We start from the raw sequence: 21,401 nt of genomic DNA, 5'->3' as shown, positions 1-21,401 counted from the left end.
CATGTCAAAGCACTGGTTTTCCATTTGTTCTTGCATGTTCCACCTCTGGATACAATAGAAAACGAACCTGCTCATATGCCTGAAATGCAATTCAATTGTACACAACTAAACCAAAATTGCCACAGAAGATAGATAGTACATACTTTAAACATTTCTCATTCACCTAAAGAGAGATGGTGTCTATTGACGTCCGTCTACTGATGGACTCAGTGTCAAACTACCTTCATTTTTCTAACACATCAAACCTGAAGAACCTAAAATTATCTTTACGGTTTTGTTCATTGCAGCCATGTTGCAAGATTTGACTATCTCTAATAATTTAATTTCAAGAATGTTCTTTATGAAGACTATAAATACACCTTGATAATAAAAAACCAGCCCCAAACTTGTAACAATAAAATGAAATAGTATTAAAATAGTCATATTTTGAAGTTCATGGAGAATAGACACAAACTTAACTGAAGCGTGGAAATCTACAATTCTGTGCAAATTGTTCTCTCAGAGGAAGTGCAATAATATTGTAAAATGTAATTAGATATAATCTTCCCTGTTTTCATTACCTATGAACATTATGTAAAGATAAACTAAAGCATAATGAGTCTTTTCATTACCACATAATTGTTATTTTAATGGTTACATTACAAGTAATATAATACTATGCATACTTCCACCTCTCATATTACTGGGCAATTATTTTGAAACTTTTTATTATAGTCTACCCTCAGAGACCAATATATTAATGCCACCATTTGAGTATAATAATGACCATGGTTTTGAAATCAATATGATAGCCTCAGGGAAAAATCCAAAGTAATAATGAGGAAAATGTTTGTATTATATGCTAGTCCTTTTCCTAGTACACAGACAGAAGTTTAAGGAAAACATGTGGAGCTGCTGTTGCTGCTGCTATACTGAAATTGATTGAAAACATATGAAACCAGTGGTTATTATTTCAAAACCAAGGAAAACTTTTAAATTATCCATAATTAGAAGCTTGGACATGAGACTGGACTAAGTCTTCCCTGAATACATCATCCCTGAGTACCATTCTAAACCATATCCAGAAATATTGCCTGAAATACTCAGTTTCCCACTGATAAACAATGAACTGGCTTTAGTTACTCACCCAATCACCACCTTTCTCTAATAACCAAGCAAAACAGTGTAACTTGGCAAGAAGCCACTAATGCTTAGACAGGTCTAAGCAATGCATAAAGCTTGAGATTATCCTGAAAATATCCTGTATAAAGTTAAATGAAGTTTCATATCCGCAAGGCACTGCATGAGCAAGACCCAAAATACCTCTAGGAGTGAGAAGGCTCTGGGATGCCACTGCAGCAGAGAGTCCCCAGCAGGATCTGTACAGTGGAGCTGAAATTTGGCTCTGCTGAACACTGTGCTTTCTTGATAGAGGAGGTAAAGGCAATTTAAGACCATGAAAAAAGCCTGGAGGAGTTAAGGACCACTGCTTTCTTCTACTCCAAATATGAAACATATTTCAACAGTGTCATCACTAATACAAAATCAGAGTGGCACAGAATGAGACAGCAAAAAAACACAACCACGAAGCTCCAGCAAAGACACAATTCTCCCTTGATAAAAGAAAAAACTACGCGTGAAAAATGCTAGTCACATTTCTTAACGGACTGGAGGAAAGTGTGAAAAGAAAGTGAAGATGGAGGGACACAGAGTAGGGAAACAAATAATACTGAAAAAATGAAACTAAAATTCTTCTTTCAGAGGAATACTGCTTTGCAAATACTCTTCGGATTATTTTCTTTCCCCTATATTTTGATTGATTTTAAAATGTCAAGAGACTACTGTTAACTTAACGTGGAAGAAAGTGCTGGAACATTACCATGTTTGGTTGAAAACAGGTTATAGAACAACAGCAACTGGTTTCATTTTGCAGTTCCAGATCATTCCAAACCAAAATTAGCACTAAGAGATTGAAATGCCTTTCCTCCAGTGTCATTTTCTCAGGAAAGTCAAGCTGTAAAAAGAGGATAAATATTCCTTACCTCACAAAGGCATTTTGAGGCTTAAGTGATATCTGTAATATTTTAGGAAATGTTCTTACGGAAAATGTTTGGGATGCTCTTCAGGGACAGGAGCACTAGCATCTCTAATGAAGGCACTTCAAGGAAAACTCCAAAACAACACATGGAGAGCAAACTGAACACAGAGCACATACTTCTGACATTTATCTTTATTTTTATTGTTCAAAGCATGCTGCTTGTTTCTTAGGATTTCATCTGCTCTCACTTTCTTTCCTTTCTCTGTGTCTTATTCTACACTAGTGACATCACCTGCAGCAATTTTTAAAGTTTTGCAGCAAATCCCATGCTTTGAAAGTTTGAATGAGTCATGTAGAGGATGTTACTAGAGAGGGAGTTCATACCTCCCTTCTGTAACTAGTATGGCTACAACAGAGAGGATATGCTTGCTGGGATGGCTGACTTTTAAACATAAAAACAAAGAGAAAGAACTCTCCGAAGACCAGGATGGGATAATAACAGCAAACTTGCAAAGAACAAATATCGGCATTTAGAAACCTTTTCTTCTATAGCAGTTGCATATGTTTACTGAATGCTAATGTACTGTGTAGCACTGCTTAGGTTCTGAGATGAGTGCTGTCTCTGATATGTGATCCCAACTGTACTGAATGCTACTACAAACAAGACTTGCTTACAAAATATTGAAAATAGAATGGCTGAATCCTTGAACACCTGTATAAAAAAATATTCTGCTTTATATCCAAACTAAGCTACCTGCTGATCAATATCCAAGACATCAGACAAATTATTTGAGGACATTCCTCAGGACTCAAAATAAATGCCCACAGCTCTAGATGTTTTTCCAGACTCTTATAGCTTCTAAAACCTCCTGAAGGTGTGAATGCCAGAGAATTACACATGCTGCTCTTGCGTATGTTACTCTCTAAATGCATAACTGCCTCACTGTTAAAAACTCAGAGAATTTGAGTATCACGGGAACTGCATAGGACGCCATCAGCGATTGTTTTCTAAGTGCAAGTTGTAGCATATCCCAGTAGCACATCAAATTCTCTGAGAAGTGCGGCTATGAATCCTAGTTACCTTCAAAAGCGTCCATTATAAATCCATGTGCACACATATATATATATATCTGTACATTTCCACTGTTCTGAAATTGCAGCCTGAATTCTTTATGTGGGACACATGATAACAGATACATAATAAAACAAAGTAGAACATCTGTTTTGGTTTTATATGAGCAAAAATACATATTGAAGATGTGCATAAGCAAGTGCCTAGTTAACACCGAGTTTTAAATCAGTTTAATGAGACACAAAATTTCACCATTTTCCCCCATTTTTCCTCCCACCTATGTGTAGGAGGTCTTACACAGCCTTGATTTCTTACCAATTAAATTTTTAGTGCAGTATTTGCTTACTAATCTTTCTACATTTTAAGGTAAAATACTCTGACATCAGTTCAAGCTAAACTATTTCTACTTTCAAACAGTTTTTCTTTTGCTGTGTTGCCTACTTGTTCAAAGCTTTGAGAAAGCAATCTTTAGAAAAGATCAGTGAGATATTTGAAATTAGTTCTCAAACACATTTTCTTATAAAAGTCTTTCCTGCTAAGTTTTGCTAGCTAGTGGGTGGACAGATGTGCAGAAACTGTTCTCCGTCTGAAGCAACAAATCACTGTAGTGTTTTATTCCCTATCTCCTAAAGCTGCTGTCCTCACTTGAGCAGGAACTCTGTAACAGAAAATCTCCCAGTGCATCTCATGCAGCTTGATTGCAGCCTGTTGCCTTTTGCTCAACACTGGAAATACAGTTCAGTGCTCTTTAGGGAGCTTCCATTAGAAAACTCACAGTTATCAGTAACCAACAGGTATCATATGAAAGCAATAGCATCATCGCACTTATTTTCTAATTCGCTTAACATACCTTAGGAAAGCATTGCTGTATGACAACTGGTGAGAAGCAAAGACTTCAGTTGTAATGGCTCTGTTTTTTAAAGACAACTGTTTCACCTGGCAGCAAGGTTGAGTTACAGAAATAGATTAATATCTTGATTTTTTAAAAGTTAATTCTGTTCCTTTAGAGTTTTAAGCTCATTTAGGAAAATCAAGGTCTACTTTAAGCACTGTGATCTGAAAAATCAAAAATATTGAACTATAGAATATGATCCAATTAAGCTTCTATGAACACCAAAGGCTTAAATCAAAATCTATTCCTCTGCTAATTTTTCCCTCCAAGATTTTTGCCTTTGCAACTATAATATATCTTCCCTACCAGCAGCAAAACTGGAACCACTGTGATCCACAGTGCTACCAGGATGGCTAGCATATGAGTCACTGATTTACATAATCCTTTCAAAGATGCGAGAAATGTTGAAGCAGAATCTCATCTACATGTGCAATCCCAGCATTGCTCATGAGAGGTATCATCAATACTCTCATGACCATAAAAGTTGTAGAATATTTAAAGGACTGGAGGGAAAAGGTGTGCACGTAATTAGGACAGTACCAAACACTGTATAAAGATTTAACACAAAATTTGTCAGGAGCAGAAAATTGATTCAGTGGCACTTAAAGATGATGTGATAAATTAAATGCAATAGATACTGGATTAATTCAAGGAAGATGTGAAAATGCATGAAGATAAAGTAAATCCTGATTATGTATTTCTTGACTTAAATTATTAGGTAAAAAGAAATAACCTCATGGCTAAAGTCAGCAACCACCAGAGAATCAATAGGTCTCTGAGCCCACAGCAATCTATATTCAGCCACAGTTTTATCACAGAATATTAGCTAATATTGATATTTTTTAATAAAGTTTCACTTTACTAAGTAATTAGTGTAATATAGTAGGAGCTGTGTTTTTTAACAAAAGGGCTGGTGCTTTGCACAGCATTTAGTGGCATGCTAGTAAAAAACGGACTTCTTCTATTGGGTTCCATCTGCCTAATAGAGAAAAATGTTCATCTTAATTAGGAAAATCTTCATAAAGAGATATAAATGAAGTTACTAATGAGCTGCAGGGAATAAATCTAGGACACTCAGGAACAACTGGTGTTTTACCAGGAAATGGAAGAGTGAATATAAACCCCGAAACAGTTGTTAGCCGTCTGGTGATTGACCACAAACAGCAATAGATGTTGAGGGTTTAAGTGTTTTATAATGAAAAATCTATTTATTTCATTAAGGTTTCACGCTTTAGACCCTCGTTTTTTCAGGTAATAAAGCAGTCTTAGCCAACAATGAAACTATTTAAACCCTCTATGAATTAAGACAGACAAATCCATTAGCATTTTTTGAAGGAATTACTTTATAAAAAGAAAGAATGGAAGTGCCAAGCAATGGTTCAAGAAAGATCCACCATCAAGCACCTGAAAAATGGTCACTATATGAAACACGTATTTTGGGGTTTGCTATGGTGCTCACAGGCAGTTGAGAACTTTTTGATGCCCATATTGGTCCAGCAGCAAACACTACACCATCATGATAAAGGCTATATCAAAATGTAAACTACAATTCATTTTTGGCCTTAACAGTGTTAGGACATATTTAACAAGGCATTATACGTCACTCTGAATCAGTTTTTCCATTGTCTTCTTCCAAAAGTTCTGTAATTTAAAGATGCTGATTTTCCCTTAACTCTGCTCGTGTTCCTTTCAAAATGAAATAAACTTTCACTCATCTTCCAGAATTTAAATATTTATTATATCATATATACTTTTTTTTTTTTTTTTAAAAAAAGCATGTTGATACAAAGCACTGATGGGAAATACCCTCCAAGTCCCAAAATCTGAGCCAGATTCAGTGTCGGTGTTCACTGCTTCCCAGTAAAAAACTGCTTTCTGAAAATATTACCTAACACTAGCTAAGATTTTATATTTTCTCTGAATTGCCTTGATAAGGAAACTAATATGTATACGTAAGGAAGTGCAAAACTGAAAATAGCATTACTATATCATTCAAGTTAACAATCAGAAATATGGCATAAAACTCTGACATGTCGACCACTGACAGCTTTACTACCTCAATTCACAGAGAATATCACCAAATAGTAGAAGTTGCAGCTACTTGAGCCTCAGGGAATGTAATTTCATTTATTCATTTCAATGACATTTTTACTAGACTAAAACTTCATGTAGATTAGTCAGACACATCAAAAATCACATATTAGCTGAGGTGAAGCTGTGATGACTGCAGTTGTCTAACAGTGTCAATCTGAAATTTAGATGAATATAATTTGATAGCTCTAAATGACAGAGATATAATATAGATCTTGTATAGCACCGACATAATGTATAATTAGTGAGCAGAACTAAGTAAAATAGCAGGTTGAGCACACCCCCAAGTTTTGAATGCAGAAGTCAGTGATCAGAACTATCCATCTTTCTGCCTTGAATGATAACACAGCTTTCTAACAACCCAGCACATAGCACCGTCTGACATGAACAGAGGAAACCAAGAACTTCTGGAAACGGAGCACAAAAGCAATTTACTTTCTTTGGGATGATCCAAGGTATTAACAAAAATTCTTCAAAACCAGCCTCTGACTGCAAATGTGGGTCAGTGAACCTGTCTCTTGTAGACATGCTTGTATGGCTAACAATCTTGATAAATTGCTGTTGAGTTGAATTGTTTGGGTGTAGGAAGTGTATTGTTAGAGTTAAGACAGCCTGTATAGAAAGGCAATTGTCTACCAAACTGGCTGCGTTGCAGAACATTGTATCATGTCTCCTAATGGGAATTCTAGGAGCTGAGGATACATCTCCTCGCAAAGCTCAGCAGGCTGTTTTTGGTATTTATAAGAAGAGTGACTACAAACACTAAGTTAATCCGTGCTTTGAGCAGTATCAGCGCATGTGTTACTGGCTGTTTGCTGGGGCTCAGTGTCCTCTGTGTGCGATGGGACAGGAGTATCTGATCACACCACCAGCCCCAAGAGGGAATATAGAGTTGTGTCACTGAGGCACTACTGGAACATCCAGTGATGAGTGGAAAGCTTGAGATGTTTGTAGTATAAACACAACTGGAGTCTGCACTCTGGATGGCATTAGACTGTTTCACTGATATTAGCACAGATTTATTTTATCACTGCTCTTTGAAAGTGACTTTTAGTACAGACTGTTTTCTAAATGATCCTTAAAAGACACTCCTTTCTTCCTCATCACCTTCACCTAAGGCAATAACATCCAGTAGCATTGATCTATTTGCTGCTACTTTTCATTAATTTTACCCTCCCTAAGGGTGGTGCAGCTTTGGTGCCAGCTAATTAAAAACTATTTAGGGCTGTTCAGTGCACTTTATCAGACCAGAATTAGCTCTGCTGCTTTAATGAAGACTACAGTTTTCCCTGTTATTACCAATTAAATGTTGTTGTATCATATTGCATTATATTTCTAATGCTTGCAAAGATATACATGGCTTTAGAACCACTTATCTGGATTGAGGGACGTACAAAGATGCCACATTTAGTAATTACCTAATGTTTCCTTAAATCCTTTCACTTGACTCAATACATATACCAAAACATTACTGAAATACAGGAAGATGCTGCCAGGTTTATGCTCCCTCTAGGGAAGTACGAACTAAAATGCATTAATGAAAAATTGTGAATGCCTGGTAATGACTATTATTTATGTACAACAATTATTCAAAGAGGATGAGCATTCACCACCTTGAACTCAAATGCTTCGCTAATGAAGACTCTCAGAAAGAACATATGTCCCCCAGATTCATAACACTGCATGCAAGGTTAATTCTCCAGCGTGGATAGACCACATCACATTGTACTGCTGTAGAACTAAAAAATGCTAGAATTAAAAAACTGTAAAATAAACAAACTTGTTTGTTGGAAGCTATTTAAAGGCAATTCTTGCTTCTTCCATGAGCCAATGATAAATCATCTGTCAATATGAAAGCTGTGCTTTTTGAACCTGCACTCAGTGAACTTAGGGATGAAGCTCCCACATCAGTGATGCAGGACCAGAGCTTTTATGAAGTAGAGAAGTGACTGTGGCACATACCTGTTAGCTGCTTAACATCCTTAAATCTTGAGTACCACTAGGATGAATCTACTCAGAAATCCCACTAATTACCTAAAAAGATGGTACATCACAAAGTGCAAATAGAAAGCTCATTAAAGGCTTGACAGACTGGAAATCTGTTGCAATTTTACTATACATTAGTAGCATACATTGTACATAAGGACAGTTTTCTAAGATTAAACTAAAATAGATGTGGTTACAAACCACTCAGTACGTTTTAAAACGAATTGAACTTGGTTTCCTTCCAGAATTTTTGCTGGAAACATGTTGAAACAGACCTCTGTTCCATCTAATATTGCAAGCAAGAGTTGATGTTTCTCTGAGGAACTGCAGGAATATTTGGCTGAGGAATCTGAGTCTGAGCATCATAATAGTCTGGCACAGCACGTGAAACTATTTTCATAACCCACAAATCTCTCCTGCTCTCCCTTTACTGCCTCCACAAACGCCACATACCTGTAACAGCCTCTCCCTAGAAACTGACTCTCCCTAGAAACAGCAGATGGGTCTTGTGAATTGAAGATGTTACAGAAAATGAAAGTTTCCAAACTGAGGTCCCCTGATTAGTAGGGAACTGCAGGATGTTTTCTTGTGATAGAGAAGGTGTTGGCTCGTGACAATAAATTCTTTCCCTTGTTTCTGGCTGTCAAGTTTACTAAATGATGTTAAAAACGTCACTTAATATTTGACATCAAAAAGCAGAACTAAAAATGAGACTTGCAGTAGATACAAGGATGTTATCTGATTGCCGCTGTGAGAAATGATAGGGGTTTTTCTCACAGTGTTAAAGGGAGGCATGTGCTATAATAATAATAATGATGTGATGTGGGTCATAATATATATAATTTATATAAATTATATATAATTTATATATAATAATAATAATAATGTGATGTGGGTCATGAAGCAGGAAATTTGCTGCTGTTGTCAATGTGAAACGTAGTTGTAATGGATCAGGGAGAAAGAACTTTGGCCACTTTGACAATAGGCTGCTTAAGAACTGTGTTCATAAGCACTGGGAGAATAGAAGCACAATCTGCCTTTGACATGAAAAGAAGCATTTGTATTGTGTTAATTGCATAATAACAAAACCTTGAGATGTGTTAATTTGTTGAACAGGAGTGGATTAGGCTGGAGATGAGGATACTTTAACATTGGATGGTGAGATTTTTTGAAAGCATATACCAAGGCCTGGCCTCACAATAAGGATTTAGATAAAGTATTGTAAAGTCACTCTGACATGACTGACTGTTAACATGGAAGAGTCTTAAATATAAGCAAATTTATGTTTAGCAATTCTATAATGTACCCGTGATCACATTTAGCTTGATTAATATGTAAAGTGGATGACCTGGATTATTAGATGGCATTTTTTGAAGAATGGATCTTCTGTATTTTTTCTATTAGTCTCTGTTCATCAGCTTGTTCAGTGAAACTAAAGAAGCCACGATAACCTTGACATCTTTATGACACATAGGTGCTCATTCCAGCTCCAGAATCACAGCAGCAACATATATACATGATGAACCACCTCCAGGCTAAGTTCTTACCTATGTTTCAATAGTTTTAAAAAAGGAAAACTCAATTCTAACCAAGTTCTGACAGTTCAATAACAAAGTGAATCTAAGAAGAGAGAATAAGCTCTTCTACTCCAAAGCTAAGTCAAAAGTTTGGACCCAGTTAAACTGCTGGTGAATACAGAAATATAGAAATATCTGTATTTTTAGTTTGGTCAGAATAGCCACAGTCCTTCAGAACTGCAAATTCATGATATGCTATTTCCAAAATTATTACTATGGCACAGCAGTAAGCTGGAAACTCCTTCCTACTTAAGCTCCAGTGAGTCTGTGGCAGGTGCTCTTCCACGCCAAAACACAGAGGATCAGAATTTTTGCAGCTTGGTTATAAGATTATACAATTTGTGCCCTTAATTCCACAAATCCAATTTCTGCTTTGAACATAGTAGCCAAAACAGTGGCCCTCACACTTTCTTCTCCTTACAGCCCCCATTCGTGCAGCATAAACACGCGTCCTCAGGCATGGAAAATAGAATTTCAGCATAATTCTGGTAAAAACTTAAATCTATTACGGTATCACTGATAATCCATTTTCACCAAGAAGCAGAAATAATGCCTAAACCTGAGGTTTGTGTTTGAAGAAAAGCTGCAGCGAATCTCAACAGAGAAGAAAATAAAATATCCAGAGTTATTATCCTGAGGTTGTGCATTTGGAAATGTTGTTTGTGTAGGATTATCCTCTTCAAATAAAATGTCAATCTAATCAATAGTAAATTGAGCTGAAAACAACACACAGCTTTGAAAACGTTTCAGGAAGACATCCAATAATTTTGGGACTCAAGCCAACAGAAATGGAAAGAACAGAAGGTAGCGTAGGTGGGGTAAATGGGACCTAGCTGCTGCCTCATCAAGCACTTGTAACAGTCAAAACCGTATAACAATCCATTAAAAACATATCTTGTGTTTCATTTACTAGGTGGCATCCAGCACAGACTTCTCTCACATATCTTTTGTCAAACCTTATAATTGTTCTTTAGGACAATAATTGGTCTTTAGGACTTACCGGTCTTTTCCTGTCTCCTTCTTAAATACTGCATCACAGTAACTCATGCGCTTTTCTGTTGTCACATAGATTTTGGCAGTTGGGTAGCTGTCAACAGTTTTCTTCAGCATGTTGTACACAATGCCATTTCCATCCTTCCTCATGTTTCGGAAAGGTCCCCAGATCACGTAAACAGTGTTGTTGGTTTCTTTGAAAAAGTACTCAGGATTCTTGAGGAGGAGAGGCACACTTGTGTGAGAGACCACTCTTACAGTTGTCCTCTTCCCAACATCCTCCTCATAGCCCTTTGTGGGAGCATTGTTCATCCTCCAAATGCAGGAGGACTTGTCTATCTCAGCTCCCAGCTTCTGGCCAGCCATCTGTCCCGAGTTTGAAACAATGGCACAAAGGTCACAGTCAAGTTGTAAAGGCTGGAAGAAAGAAAACAAAAATATACAGCAAGTCTTTCACTGTACAACAGGAAGACTGAGAAGAAAAACAGATCAATAGCAATGTTTCTCTTTAAGAACACTAACAATCCCCATGTGATAGAGCTGGTAGAAACCCCTACAACTACAGAGCTCTGAACACAATCCTTTTCAGTGAAATAGGTGGTTTCAATCTTTTCCTTTGTTCTCCATCTTGCAAAGCAACCAGAAAAATGATTTTTTATTTTTTTTCCTCTAAATCTTACTCTTCCCACTAGTAAACAATGAAAGAAAGCATAAGAAAACAATATTTAGATCAGTGCATTCTTCTCTTTTAACATGGTGTTGTCAGTAATAGTAGAGAAAAAGTAATGCTGGAAATTTAACTACACACTGACGGTATTGAGGCATCTGAATGAATAGTTCCCAAATCTGTGGTAGAAGTCAAACATCGGATGTAACTCTAGCAGTATGAAAATCCTGCAATTGGAAAGGAGTTGTAGACAGAAGAATATGTTATTCTCTCCAGAGAACGGTTATGACCTATGGAAAATGAGAGGCAAGTGGAATGGTGACACATAAACTAGGAACTTAATGCTGGGCAAACTGAAGACAGTCTTTCCTGACCGTATTCTAGGGTACTCTTTCTCCAGTAAGAATTGAAAATAGAAACAGTTGTCTAACAGAGATATAGGGACCTATCGAATGTTCCATTTGTCAGAGTATAAAGAGTAAATGTCCTTTGGTTCTTTTGTACCAAAAAACTGAAAGGAGATGCCCTGTTCTTAAGTTCAATTGTATGAAAAGCTTGGTTAGAGATCTAAATCAAAGGAAAACTAGATCTATTAAAAAAGCCCCAAACAAATAAACAACTCCCCTCTCTCCCACCCCCTCAAACCTACAGAAGGCAGCCCAGTCCACAGGTCATCTACAATTCTTTATGTGGTCACAAACTTGATCGTTTGTCCAAGGGACTTCAGTTTAACGTTTGCTAGGAATGATTCCCTCCATGCCCTTTGGATATTTAACCTGACAGGGTGCTAGGTGCTTTTCTGATCAGACCTGTGGTTACTTCTCTTCAAAATCCCACTGCGTGTAGCGGATGAATATCCTGGCTACATTTGACCACTATAATCTTAGGACATAATGGCTGACAAAATGTCAAATTTCTTTGATAATTATACACAATGCAAGGATAAGAGATAAACATCTGAAGACAGCCAAATTATAACAGCCAGATTTCATCTTTGGATGGCAAATATTGTACTGAGCTAAGGTGCATTCTGAAAGACTTCTGAATAAATCTCACAGTTGCAAAGGTTTGATTTCTCTACTGTGATTGGTTTGATTATTTGAGTAGTTCATGAAAATGTTCTTTCCTCGTTTCATCAGAAGTTAAAGATGCCTGACTGCATGCAAAAGCATTGGCAATGTCTCCTTTACAGAGAACCATGTATTTTTTTTTATAGCTGTTGTAGTTTAGAAAGCTGCCCTGCATAGCTCTCTAACAGCAGGGATGAAATCCCAGGAGATGCAGCTGAACACAACAGTCTTTCTGTTTACTGCTTAGCTACAGAAATCCTCTCTAAGATACATTATGAGGACATGGCTGTGTGACCTAAGCGAATCCATAAGCATAACTCACATCCTAACATTAAGTCAATTGTTAAAGTCCCAGTAGATTAATTTATGCCTTCCAGGGTGAACTTTCAAACTAACAAATTTTGAATATGAAACTGCTAGATAGGAAAAGCCAATTTGGTCAAGAATCCAGTCCCATTTAAATTTGTCTCAACATTGGTGTAGTTTTGGGTTTTGGGGTTGGTTGTGTGGTTTTGATTTTGGTTTTGTTTGCTTGTTTGTTTGTTTTTCTTTCCCCACAATATTCCTTCTTCTTCATTAAAATGGAGCTCCTCTCTTAAATTTGGAATTGTTTGATTTTCTGACCCTAGTTAGAAATGCATTGCACATTTTCTATTCATAGAGTGTAACTGTTCTGCTTGAATAAACTGAGTACACTCACTTCTGCAATTGTGTCCCCTGTTTTTATAACTCTTTTGTTGTGATTCATTTATCTTGTTCCAATTTATAAAGCGCTTTCATAATATTGAATGCCTGCACTAGGTCAACATATAATCTGCTTTTCTTCAATAGAAGCAGAAGCTTAACCCCTCCCAGCCCTATCTCAAAATAAATAGTTTTTACAATGTAGAGAAATTGCACATGTCCTAATACTCATATTTCCCAACAGAGATCCCAGAGAGATTTAGGAGACTGACTGACACCCATGACAGACGTTCCACTGATGCCAGAATCATCCACTGACTTCAGTATCTTTTTTGCATCATATCTTCCTCAACATATGAGAAAACACACATCAACATTCATTCACTGAACCCCCATATGGAGACAAGCTGGCAGCTTGTGGTGTTTGCAAGTGTTTATAAGTGTCATAGAGAAAAGGGGCAGTTTCAGTAATCCACATACAATAGCTTTCTCATTTTCCTCACTTGACATTCCTGTTTGTTACTACACCATACCTCAGAAATGGCTGTCCATCACGTTAAGGTTCTAAAGCTGCTCAAATGTAGCTCTCCTGCCAGATGGCTCCCACAATAGCTATTCAGGCACAGGGATTTGGGTTCCCAAGAGGCTGGAATTGGGAAGCACCTGCTTAGTTGTGGCTGTTGCTTCTGCTACTGAACTAAGACACAGCTGACAGCTCCCTATTACTCTTGAGGAGTTGGAGTGGTGTGCTGTTGTCTCCCCTCACTCCATACTCTTGGGTCCCATGTCCCATATGCAGATTTTTGGTTGTAAGGCCTAAACCTTAAGGTTTAAACCATGATAGCCCTAACCTGCATGAGAAACTGCTGCTTTTCCATTTAACTTGCTGCACTGTTTGTATTAAGGATGAAGAGAAGCAAAGAGACAATTCTGAAACACAGAAACTGTAATACAGGGAGATGGAAGCTGGAGAATTAGAGAAAATGTGCCTTCTTGGTGATCTGTTTTGTAATTAACAGTAACTGTTTACAGATATCCACACCACAAACACCAGGATAGCAATTGATGTGACACTAACACATCATGAGCCTTATCAAAGAAACCAAAAGCACATCTGTCACGCAGTCCAGGCTGCCCTCCCATCAGTAGAGATGGTCCAGCAGCAATGGGATTGATACAGATTGGCAAGACCATACAGAAAAACCTGTGCTGTTACAAATTTCTGATCTCTAGACCGAGATGGGGAGGAAAAACGGAGGGGGGAGTTAGCGAGCGGCTGCGTAGTTCTGAGTTACTGACTGGGCTTAAACCACAACACCTTCACAAGATTTTAATTCACTTGCACTGTAGATATATGAGCTAAAGAAAAAAATGTAAAGAACCATTCACCTCTTCTTCCTTTTTCATGTATTTAGACGTGTATTTCACCTCTACACACCACGAGGGCTAAGCTGTTATTGCTTCTAGAAAATTATTCATTTTGTTGCTGACCAGAAGGGTGTCGAAGTCCTCAGCAGAGCAGCTGGGCATGATTCTGACAAATTGTCCCATCTTTTTCTTCAATGATACATTGTAACTGTTGAGGAGCACTTATATTTTAATCAGTAAAGAAAATGAAATGTCTGACCTTTCCATTTCCTGTGCAAGCTTACAGACAATAGAAAAGATAATTAAAATTGTGAATTAGAACTTGCAAAACAGTGCTGTCTCTCTAGCAAAGAGGAATAGCTGTGCAATAAAGGTCACTTATCAAACAGTTCTAGTTATTAAATCTTTGCATTTAGCACTGAAATGGCTTCACAGAATCAAAGGTCAAATCATTAAATAACAAAACCAGCCAGAATTAGAAAAGGTCACAAGCAAATCTAACTAAAAATAGGTCACAAAACATGATTCTCTCCAACAGAGGATTTAGATATTTGGAAAACTGGTTACTTTACAATTTGAAACAACTCCTCCACCACATCAAATGTCTCCACCAAGAGACTGAAATTTCAGTTAGAGGACAGTGCGTATGAGTGGGTTTCCCAGTGGCTCAGGTTTCCCTGAGAACAGATTGCCAAGTTTCCCAAGCAGAGACCCGTGGGTTTGCTGAAGTCCCAAGAGGATCTTACGCCATGTCTATTAACCTTTTGGCTAAGACTTCAGCACAAGTGTCCTGGGTTCAGTGGCTTAAACCACAATAAGTCAGTGGAGTCCAATAAAACCATGTCTTGACATACCAGTCACATGCTAAGCCCCTATCTTAGCACAGACTGGCAGATTCACACTTCAGTTGGACCAAACCTGGCTCAGGACCTAAGCAGATGTAATTTACACTGATGAAAAGCTGAATTTCTCTTGTGACTTCTTTGCGCTATAGGCTGGTGGTGCTCTGGAGAGCTCAGTCCAACCACTAACTCTGTTTCGCTCTATGAATCCCACAACTAATCATACAGATAGTTAGGAAATTCAGATTAAACTTTCCCAATTGTTACTTTATGATTGTAATTTTGTAAATTGGACGCAAAGCCCATTCGCTACATAATGAGGCAATTATTAGCAGCTTGCCACATATTAATTTGCTCCTTTAATGTTAAAACAAACGAGATCTTTTCTTATAATCATTTTATTTGAGTGAATTCTAACAAAGCTGATTGAACAAAGCTCCAGAGAGACTTTCTTTATTTCAGTGCCATTTATCCTTCCACTCTTCTTGGATGTCTTTAGAGTTTTAGAGGATACAATATTTATAATGATGCCAATGGGGAATAGATTGTGCCTTTATTCTTCTCGATGTTCTTTTGAGGTCTTTGAAATGAAAGGTACAAGAGAGGCATTAACCGTCTGGCATTGTTTTTATGGCTTTTCTCTACTTTACAAGCATAAAATGTATTTTAATTTTTTCTGTGTTTCAGTGATGATCAACCAAGCTGGATTTATCTACATTTACACACTTTCTTCAGACCTCTAACTGGGAGGAACGAATTTCCAGGCTTCTCTAAGACAAAATTCAGCACATTTAAAGAAAAGAAATGTAGTACTTGTGTGTTCACCCAGCAAGAGCTATCAATTTAATAGAGCACTCAGAAGCACTGTATATAAATCACATTATATAACTAACATCAAGTGATAAAAGTAAAAATGGTAAAACCCACAGGTCTGATTACCCTGAGTTTGTGGTAGCTCTCCCTTTCCTCCTGTGGTAGTGTTGTGTTTTTCTAGTCCTCAGCAGCTGATTTTGGTCCTAGACCTCGGCATCACATCCCAACAAACATCTCTGTCTTCATAAAAATTAATATTAAAAATTCATAAAGATTGTAGCATTTTGACATTATTTTTAAATAAGCCTTATGTCAACATGCATCCCATTTCCAAATAAATAGAATATGATCTGCCTCTTCATAAGACTGTTCTTGAGACTCAAGTGCCTGGGATATTTTATTTAGATGACTGTCACTGATATATACATAAGTACTAGCAGAAAGGTTTTATTTAAATTGAATGAACTGGAAGGGAATGCATAGGAGCCATGTAATGGGACTATGCAATAAGAGACTGAATAAATAACCATCACTGCAATTTTTTCTATATAAATTGACCCAGTTGTTACAGAACTGCTATTCTTGATTTGGAGTTCATGTTACAGCTCTCTAGAAGGGCTGTATCAGCCCTTTCCTTTAATAAGTATGTTGTGGATTCCTGATGTCACTGGTAAAGAGACAGAAAAGGGAAGGAAGCATGGACTTTGGGTAGAGATTGAAACTTTCGTGCCAGACTCTCCAGCACCATCTAAACTTTAATTTGGTAAGTGCATTTTTTAAACATTTCAGCTTGCTTTCTTATGGAAAGGAAAAAATCCGTGCAAACCCTACCCATCTGAACATGAACCACAGTGCAAAGTGATGTGGTGTAATCTTTTTCACTTTCAAGACAGCTCCAGTAACTCCATGCCAGCTTGTAACTCGTTCAAGATATAGCAGAGCAAATGCTCACCAGCATGTTGATGATTTTGCTGCTGCTATTGGGAACAATATGGACAGCTTTGAAACAAGGCAAGAATCAAGTACACCTCATGATGCTGAGAGCTGAAAAATAAATGCCTCAAATATATGTGAGAAAACTCTTGAGTAACAACAGTCAAGTGTCTGACTTATAAAGAAGAAAACCAGGCCTTTTTAATGTATTTTCCTCTATCCTAATATGAAGCAGAAATTGAAAAGTCAAAAATAATATCCCCTTCAATAATCCCATAGAACAAAATTTGTGTAAAACCAGGCCCAGCTTGATCAAAATATTTTAACTTCTTATTTATTAAAAATAATATTTAAATAGTTTTCTAAAATGGAATTAAAACGCTCCTTCATTTGAACATTTTTCTGTATTATGAAAAGATTAAAGCATGATAGTTCTCATCAGAAATCTCTTCAATTTTTTCTTTTTTTTTTTCCTGATTTCCAGCCGAAACGTCATTAAAAGTAACACCTTTTAAATAAGTCTACACTTGTATTTTTGCTGGAATCATAAACTATTGAAAGATTCTTGATAGCTCTATTGCTAAAACAGGTGCAAAAATAGAAAGGTGGTGGAGGGTAAATAAATAACAGGAGACATTTTTCTGTCTCTCCGTGGAGGGTTAATGAATGAAGGAAGTTGCCATATTCAGTGTTTCAAGTACAAGAGAAAGACCCAGCAGACCAGCACTGAAGGACTGATGGTCAACAGCCCTGTGGGACTTTGAGCACTGGAAGAGAGGCAGGTGAAGAAAGTTTTGGCCTAAGGCATTGCCTGAAGGATGCTCTCAGTCAGTAGAAGCTGCACTTTAGTTTGCATCTCAGGTGGATGGTAAATTCTCCTCTCCCCAGGTAGGATGGCAGAAGGGACGTGCTCTTATTAACATGAATGAATGTGTCACAAAAAGGGAAGGAAGCAAAAGGAAGCAAGATACCTAAAGAGAGGACAGAAAAATATCAGAGAAGAAATGAAACAGGTTATGACAAGACAGAATATAATTTAGTCTTTAGAAGAGAGACATGTAAGCAGAAACAGGATTTGAGAAAAAGTAAAATACTGATATATAGCCAGTAAGATAAACCATGATGCTGGGGAATGAAATCTAGTAAAGAGAAGAACCAAAACACCTAAAGATGTTTGTTAATATTTTTGTTGTGAAGAAAGCTTTATCAGGTATGTCAATAGAATAACTCAGCATTAGGCAGAGAGAATAGCTTTTGCCCTATAAACCGCAACTGCCCAAGCAGAAAACAGATGGAAACAGATACATTCACTCCAGCATATAGTACTACAGCTTATAGGTAACCAGAAACCCTGACATCTGTAAACATATAAAACATAAACATACAGATGTCTACAGTTCCAGACCGATACAATCAGCACTTCTCAAGTAGGGTGGAGAGGAGGGATAAAAACACAATCTTCTTTGGTGCATAAAATATCAGGATAAAAGTACAAATATGCCCAATAACATATGTGGAAATGTTCATGTCAAACACAGTTGAGGATTGAATTGCTTATTGTTATGGGAGGGAGGCAAACTCAATCATGCAAACCCTATACATGAAGTTCATAAGGTAGACACTAAATAACATTCAGTCTGAAAAATAGCCTACGAAAAAATTAATTTCACAGTTGTTCAAAATAGAAAACCGAACACACTATATTAGTTCTAGAGCACTAACTTCATCCCAGTGCTTTAGCTGATGACCATAAATAACCAAAATGTCTGCGACATTCCATCTATCGCTCATTCGCAAATACACAGGCTTTGAAATATTATGGCTTTGTAATAGTTCAAAAGCTGGGAATTCTTCCAACCAAATGCTGCTGGCTGAATCCAACAAGTCATTTATCTTCGAATCCACCATGTTGTTCACTTGCTCTTGTTAGCACGTGATGACTCTTGAATTTTGTGCACAAAAGTTACTGGAGAAACACAATTTAAACCAGATTCTGTCCATCAAACTTCATAAACAACTCCAAACAGAAGACGATTAGCTGATCTTAACTATGGCACCCCTTCTGTCACTCTACTGAGAGACTGTATTTGCAACAGTACATTTACTACCAGCACTTGATCCAGCAAGTTATTGGTATCATAATATTTAGTGTTACTTTATCTTCTTCAATTCTCTGTTTTTATTGCATTTTTTCTCTTTTTTTTCCCCTATATAGCAATAAGGAAGATAAAATTTCTTTTCTATACAGGCATATTTGCTCAGCAAACAATACAAAGCACAAGGAGGTAAAATGTCACTTACAATTCAAGGAGACATAAAAGTTGGGAATGTGCTGTTAGCACATGGACTGAATAGTGAATGAATCGTAGTATGAAAGGACAAAAACAGTTTCTCACATCCAGTACCGTGGATGGCAGTAGAGCACATATAAAACATAATCCTTCCTTACAGAGTGGACTTTAGAATGACATCCTTGATGACAAGGCCAAAAGGACTCTCTCCGCAAAAGGTTTTTTTCATTGCAAGTAATAGTAAGTATCTGTGCAAAAACACCAAATGAGAATTCTTCACTATGAAGTTGCCTACTATAAGACTATGTCTGAGGAATTCTTTGTCATATATGCAAAACGTTGATTACTCTGTAACTACCGATTTTAATTTGTATTTATTATAAATACCCACAGGTGGCAGTAAAGTATATAATGTATACAGCAGATTTGTTCCAAGTTTGCTTTCTCTAATAACCTCCTATTATCAGCACTCACCATTAATCATGGGCCATTATCTAGGAACTTATTTGGCTGAATCGCAGAGCAGGAATGCTTGTTAGGCCTTTAATCTAAATACATTTGAAAAATTTACACTCACTAATAAATTATGGGACTTCTAATATGACATTCACATCTTATTTCAGGTCAATTTATTTGGGATCTGATATGGGAACATTGTATCAAGGTAAGAAACAAAAACCTATCAGAAAAACTACCTTGTAGTTTCTTTTTTTTTTTCCCATAAAAATCCACACAACAGGCTGGAAAACCTAACCCCTAATTTATTTCTGTTCCATGCTGTCTAGACCTATTATTTAATTTTGTCTCTCTTGGTGGTCTATCTCTCAAATTATTTGTATGCATGGAAGGAAAGCGATAAGCTAAAATGCTAATTATGCATTTTTCTGAAATTAAAAAAAAATAATATCCATGCCAGGCATAACAATAAGGTTTATTACAACAGCATTAAAACCAGTAACATTTTTCATTTGACAAAATAAGCCCTAAGAAGCTTTCTGAGTCCAGTATTTTTAATTGCAGGACATCTTATCTAAAAAAGAATACATACTTGCTTCTGGCCACATTTCTTTTCCCTTTACTGGTATTTTGGGAATATTTGCTGTACTACTTTATGACTGTCAGCTTTAAAAATGCTTAAAATCTTCTGTAAAAATGTCATTTGAGGTTAAAATTTTGCTTTAAGGTCCTAGTCCAAAAAATAATTTGTTTTAAATATCTTTAATTTTTAGATATTTAAGTCATTTCAGTTGCAGACAGATACAAGGTTAAATCAACATTTTTCAGATACCTGAATTTTAAAAACAATGGTACTGGGTGCTAGTACAGAAACTTAAACTGGATTGGAAAGTTCTGCTTAAATAATTAGGAAGATTTATTTTAAGGCCTTTTAAGTTGCTAATGGAAGCTCTTGAAGCATAGCTGCATGTTTAAAAACTCTGAAGTTAAAGGTCTGTTTCAAATGAAAAGGTCATCTTACATATACTCTCTTTTGATTGCTTTTACATCACTGCCTCAGTGTGTATGTCTGCTAACCAATTTTCAATCAGCGCAGGTTTCATTGCAAGGGCTAGTTTGTGTCATGGACTAACACTATGTCTAATAACTTTATAAGCACTCTCAAGTGGGACTTATTGGGTTAAATGATATGTAAACAATTTGTAAATAATAAATAAAGATCATTCTGTAACAGTTCTCCTTCTTCATGGAGCTTCACAATGTAGTTTTTGCTACTACCACATGCCACACCAGTCCAATTTCCCCCTCATTTTAAAGCCTCTGCTAAAGAAAAGCCCCTGGGCACAGTGGCCTCTGCCAAATCTCACTGAAGTCAACAGGGCCTCGTGCAGGACCACACACCATCACTACAGAGCTCAGAACAAGATTTAAGCCTGAGGAGGTGCAGAATAACACACACACACATATGAGTCCATACATTATGAGGTGAAGCATGCTAGAAGCAATTGCAAAGCAAAATCTTATTAAAAATTGAAAATAATAAATCCTATTAATCTTTTCTCCATGATAACAGTCTGGCCTGAAAATATGGTCGCAAGATATAAATAACACAACCTCCAAAATGGGTAGTTATAATCATATAGCTCTTC

General features: G+C 36.8%; 1 protein-coding gene across 1 annotated transcript in view; it reads right to left on the bottom strand.

Annotated features, from left to right (window-relative positions):
• The window catches only part of ST6GALNAC3 (ST6 N-acetylgalactosaminide alpha-2,6-sialyltransferase 3), a gene marked incomplete at its 5' end in the record, with an annotated part of 71,568 nt that extends 60,574 nt beyond the window's left edge, over positions 1-10,994 (bottom strand). Inside the window, one exon of the mRNA XM_080623467.1 lies at positions 10,636-10,994. Coding sequence (XP_080479593.1) covers positions 10,636-10,994 — 359 coding nt within the window. The remainder of the gene's footprint in view (positions 1-10,635) is intronic.
• Positions 10,995-21,401: the final 10,407 nt, after the last annotated feature.

The sequence above is a fragment of the Psittacula echo genome (genome assembly GCF_963264785.1).
Source record: "Psittacula echo genome assembly, chromosome: 7".
Classification (NCBI taxonomy): Eukaryota; Metazoa; Chordata; class Aves; order Psittaciformes; family Psittacidae; genus Psittacula; species Psittacula echo.
This window is presented reverse-complemented; position numbering and strand designations above follow the sequence as displayed.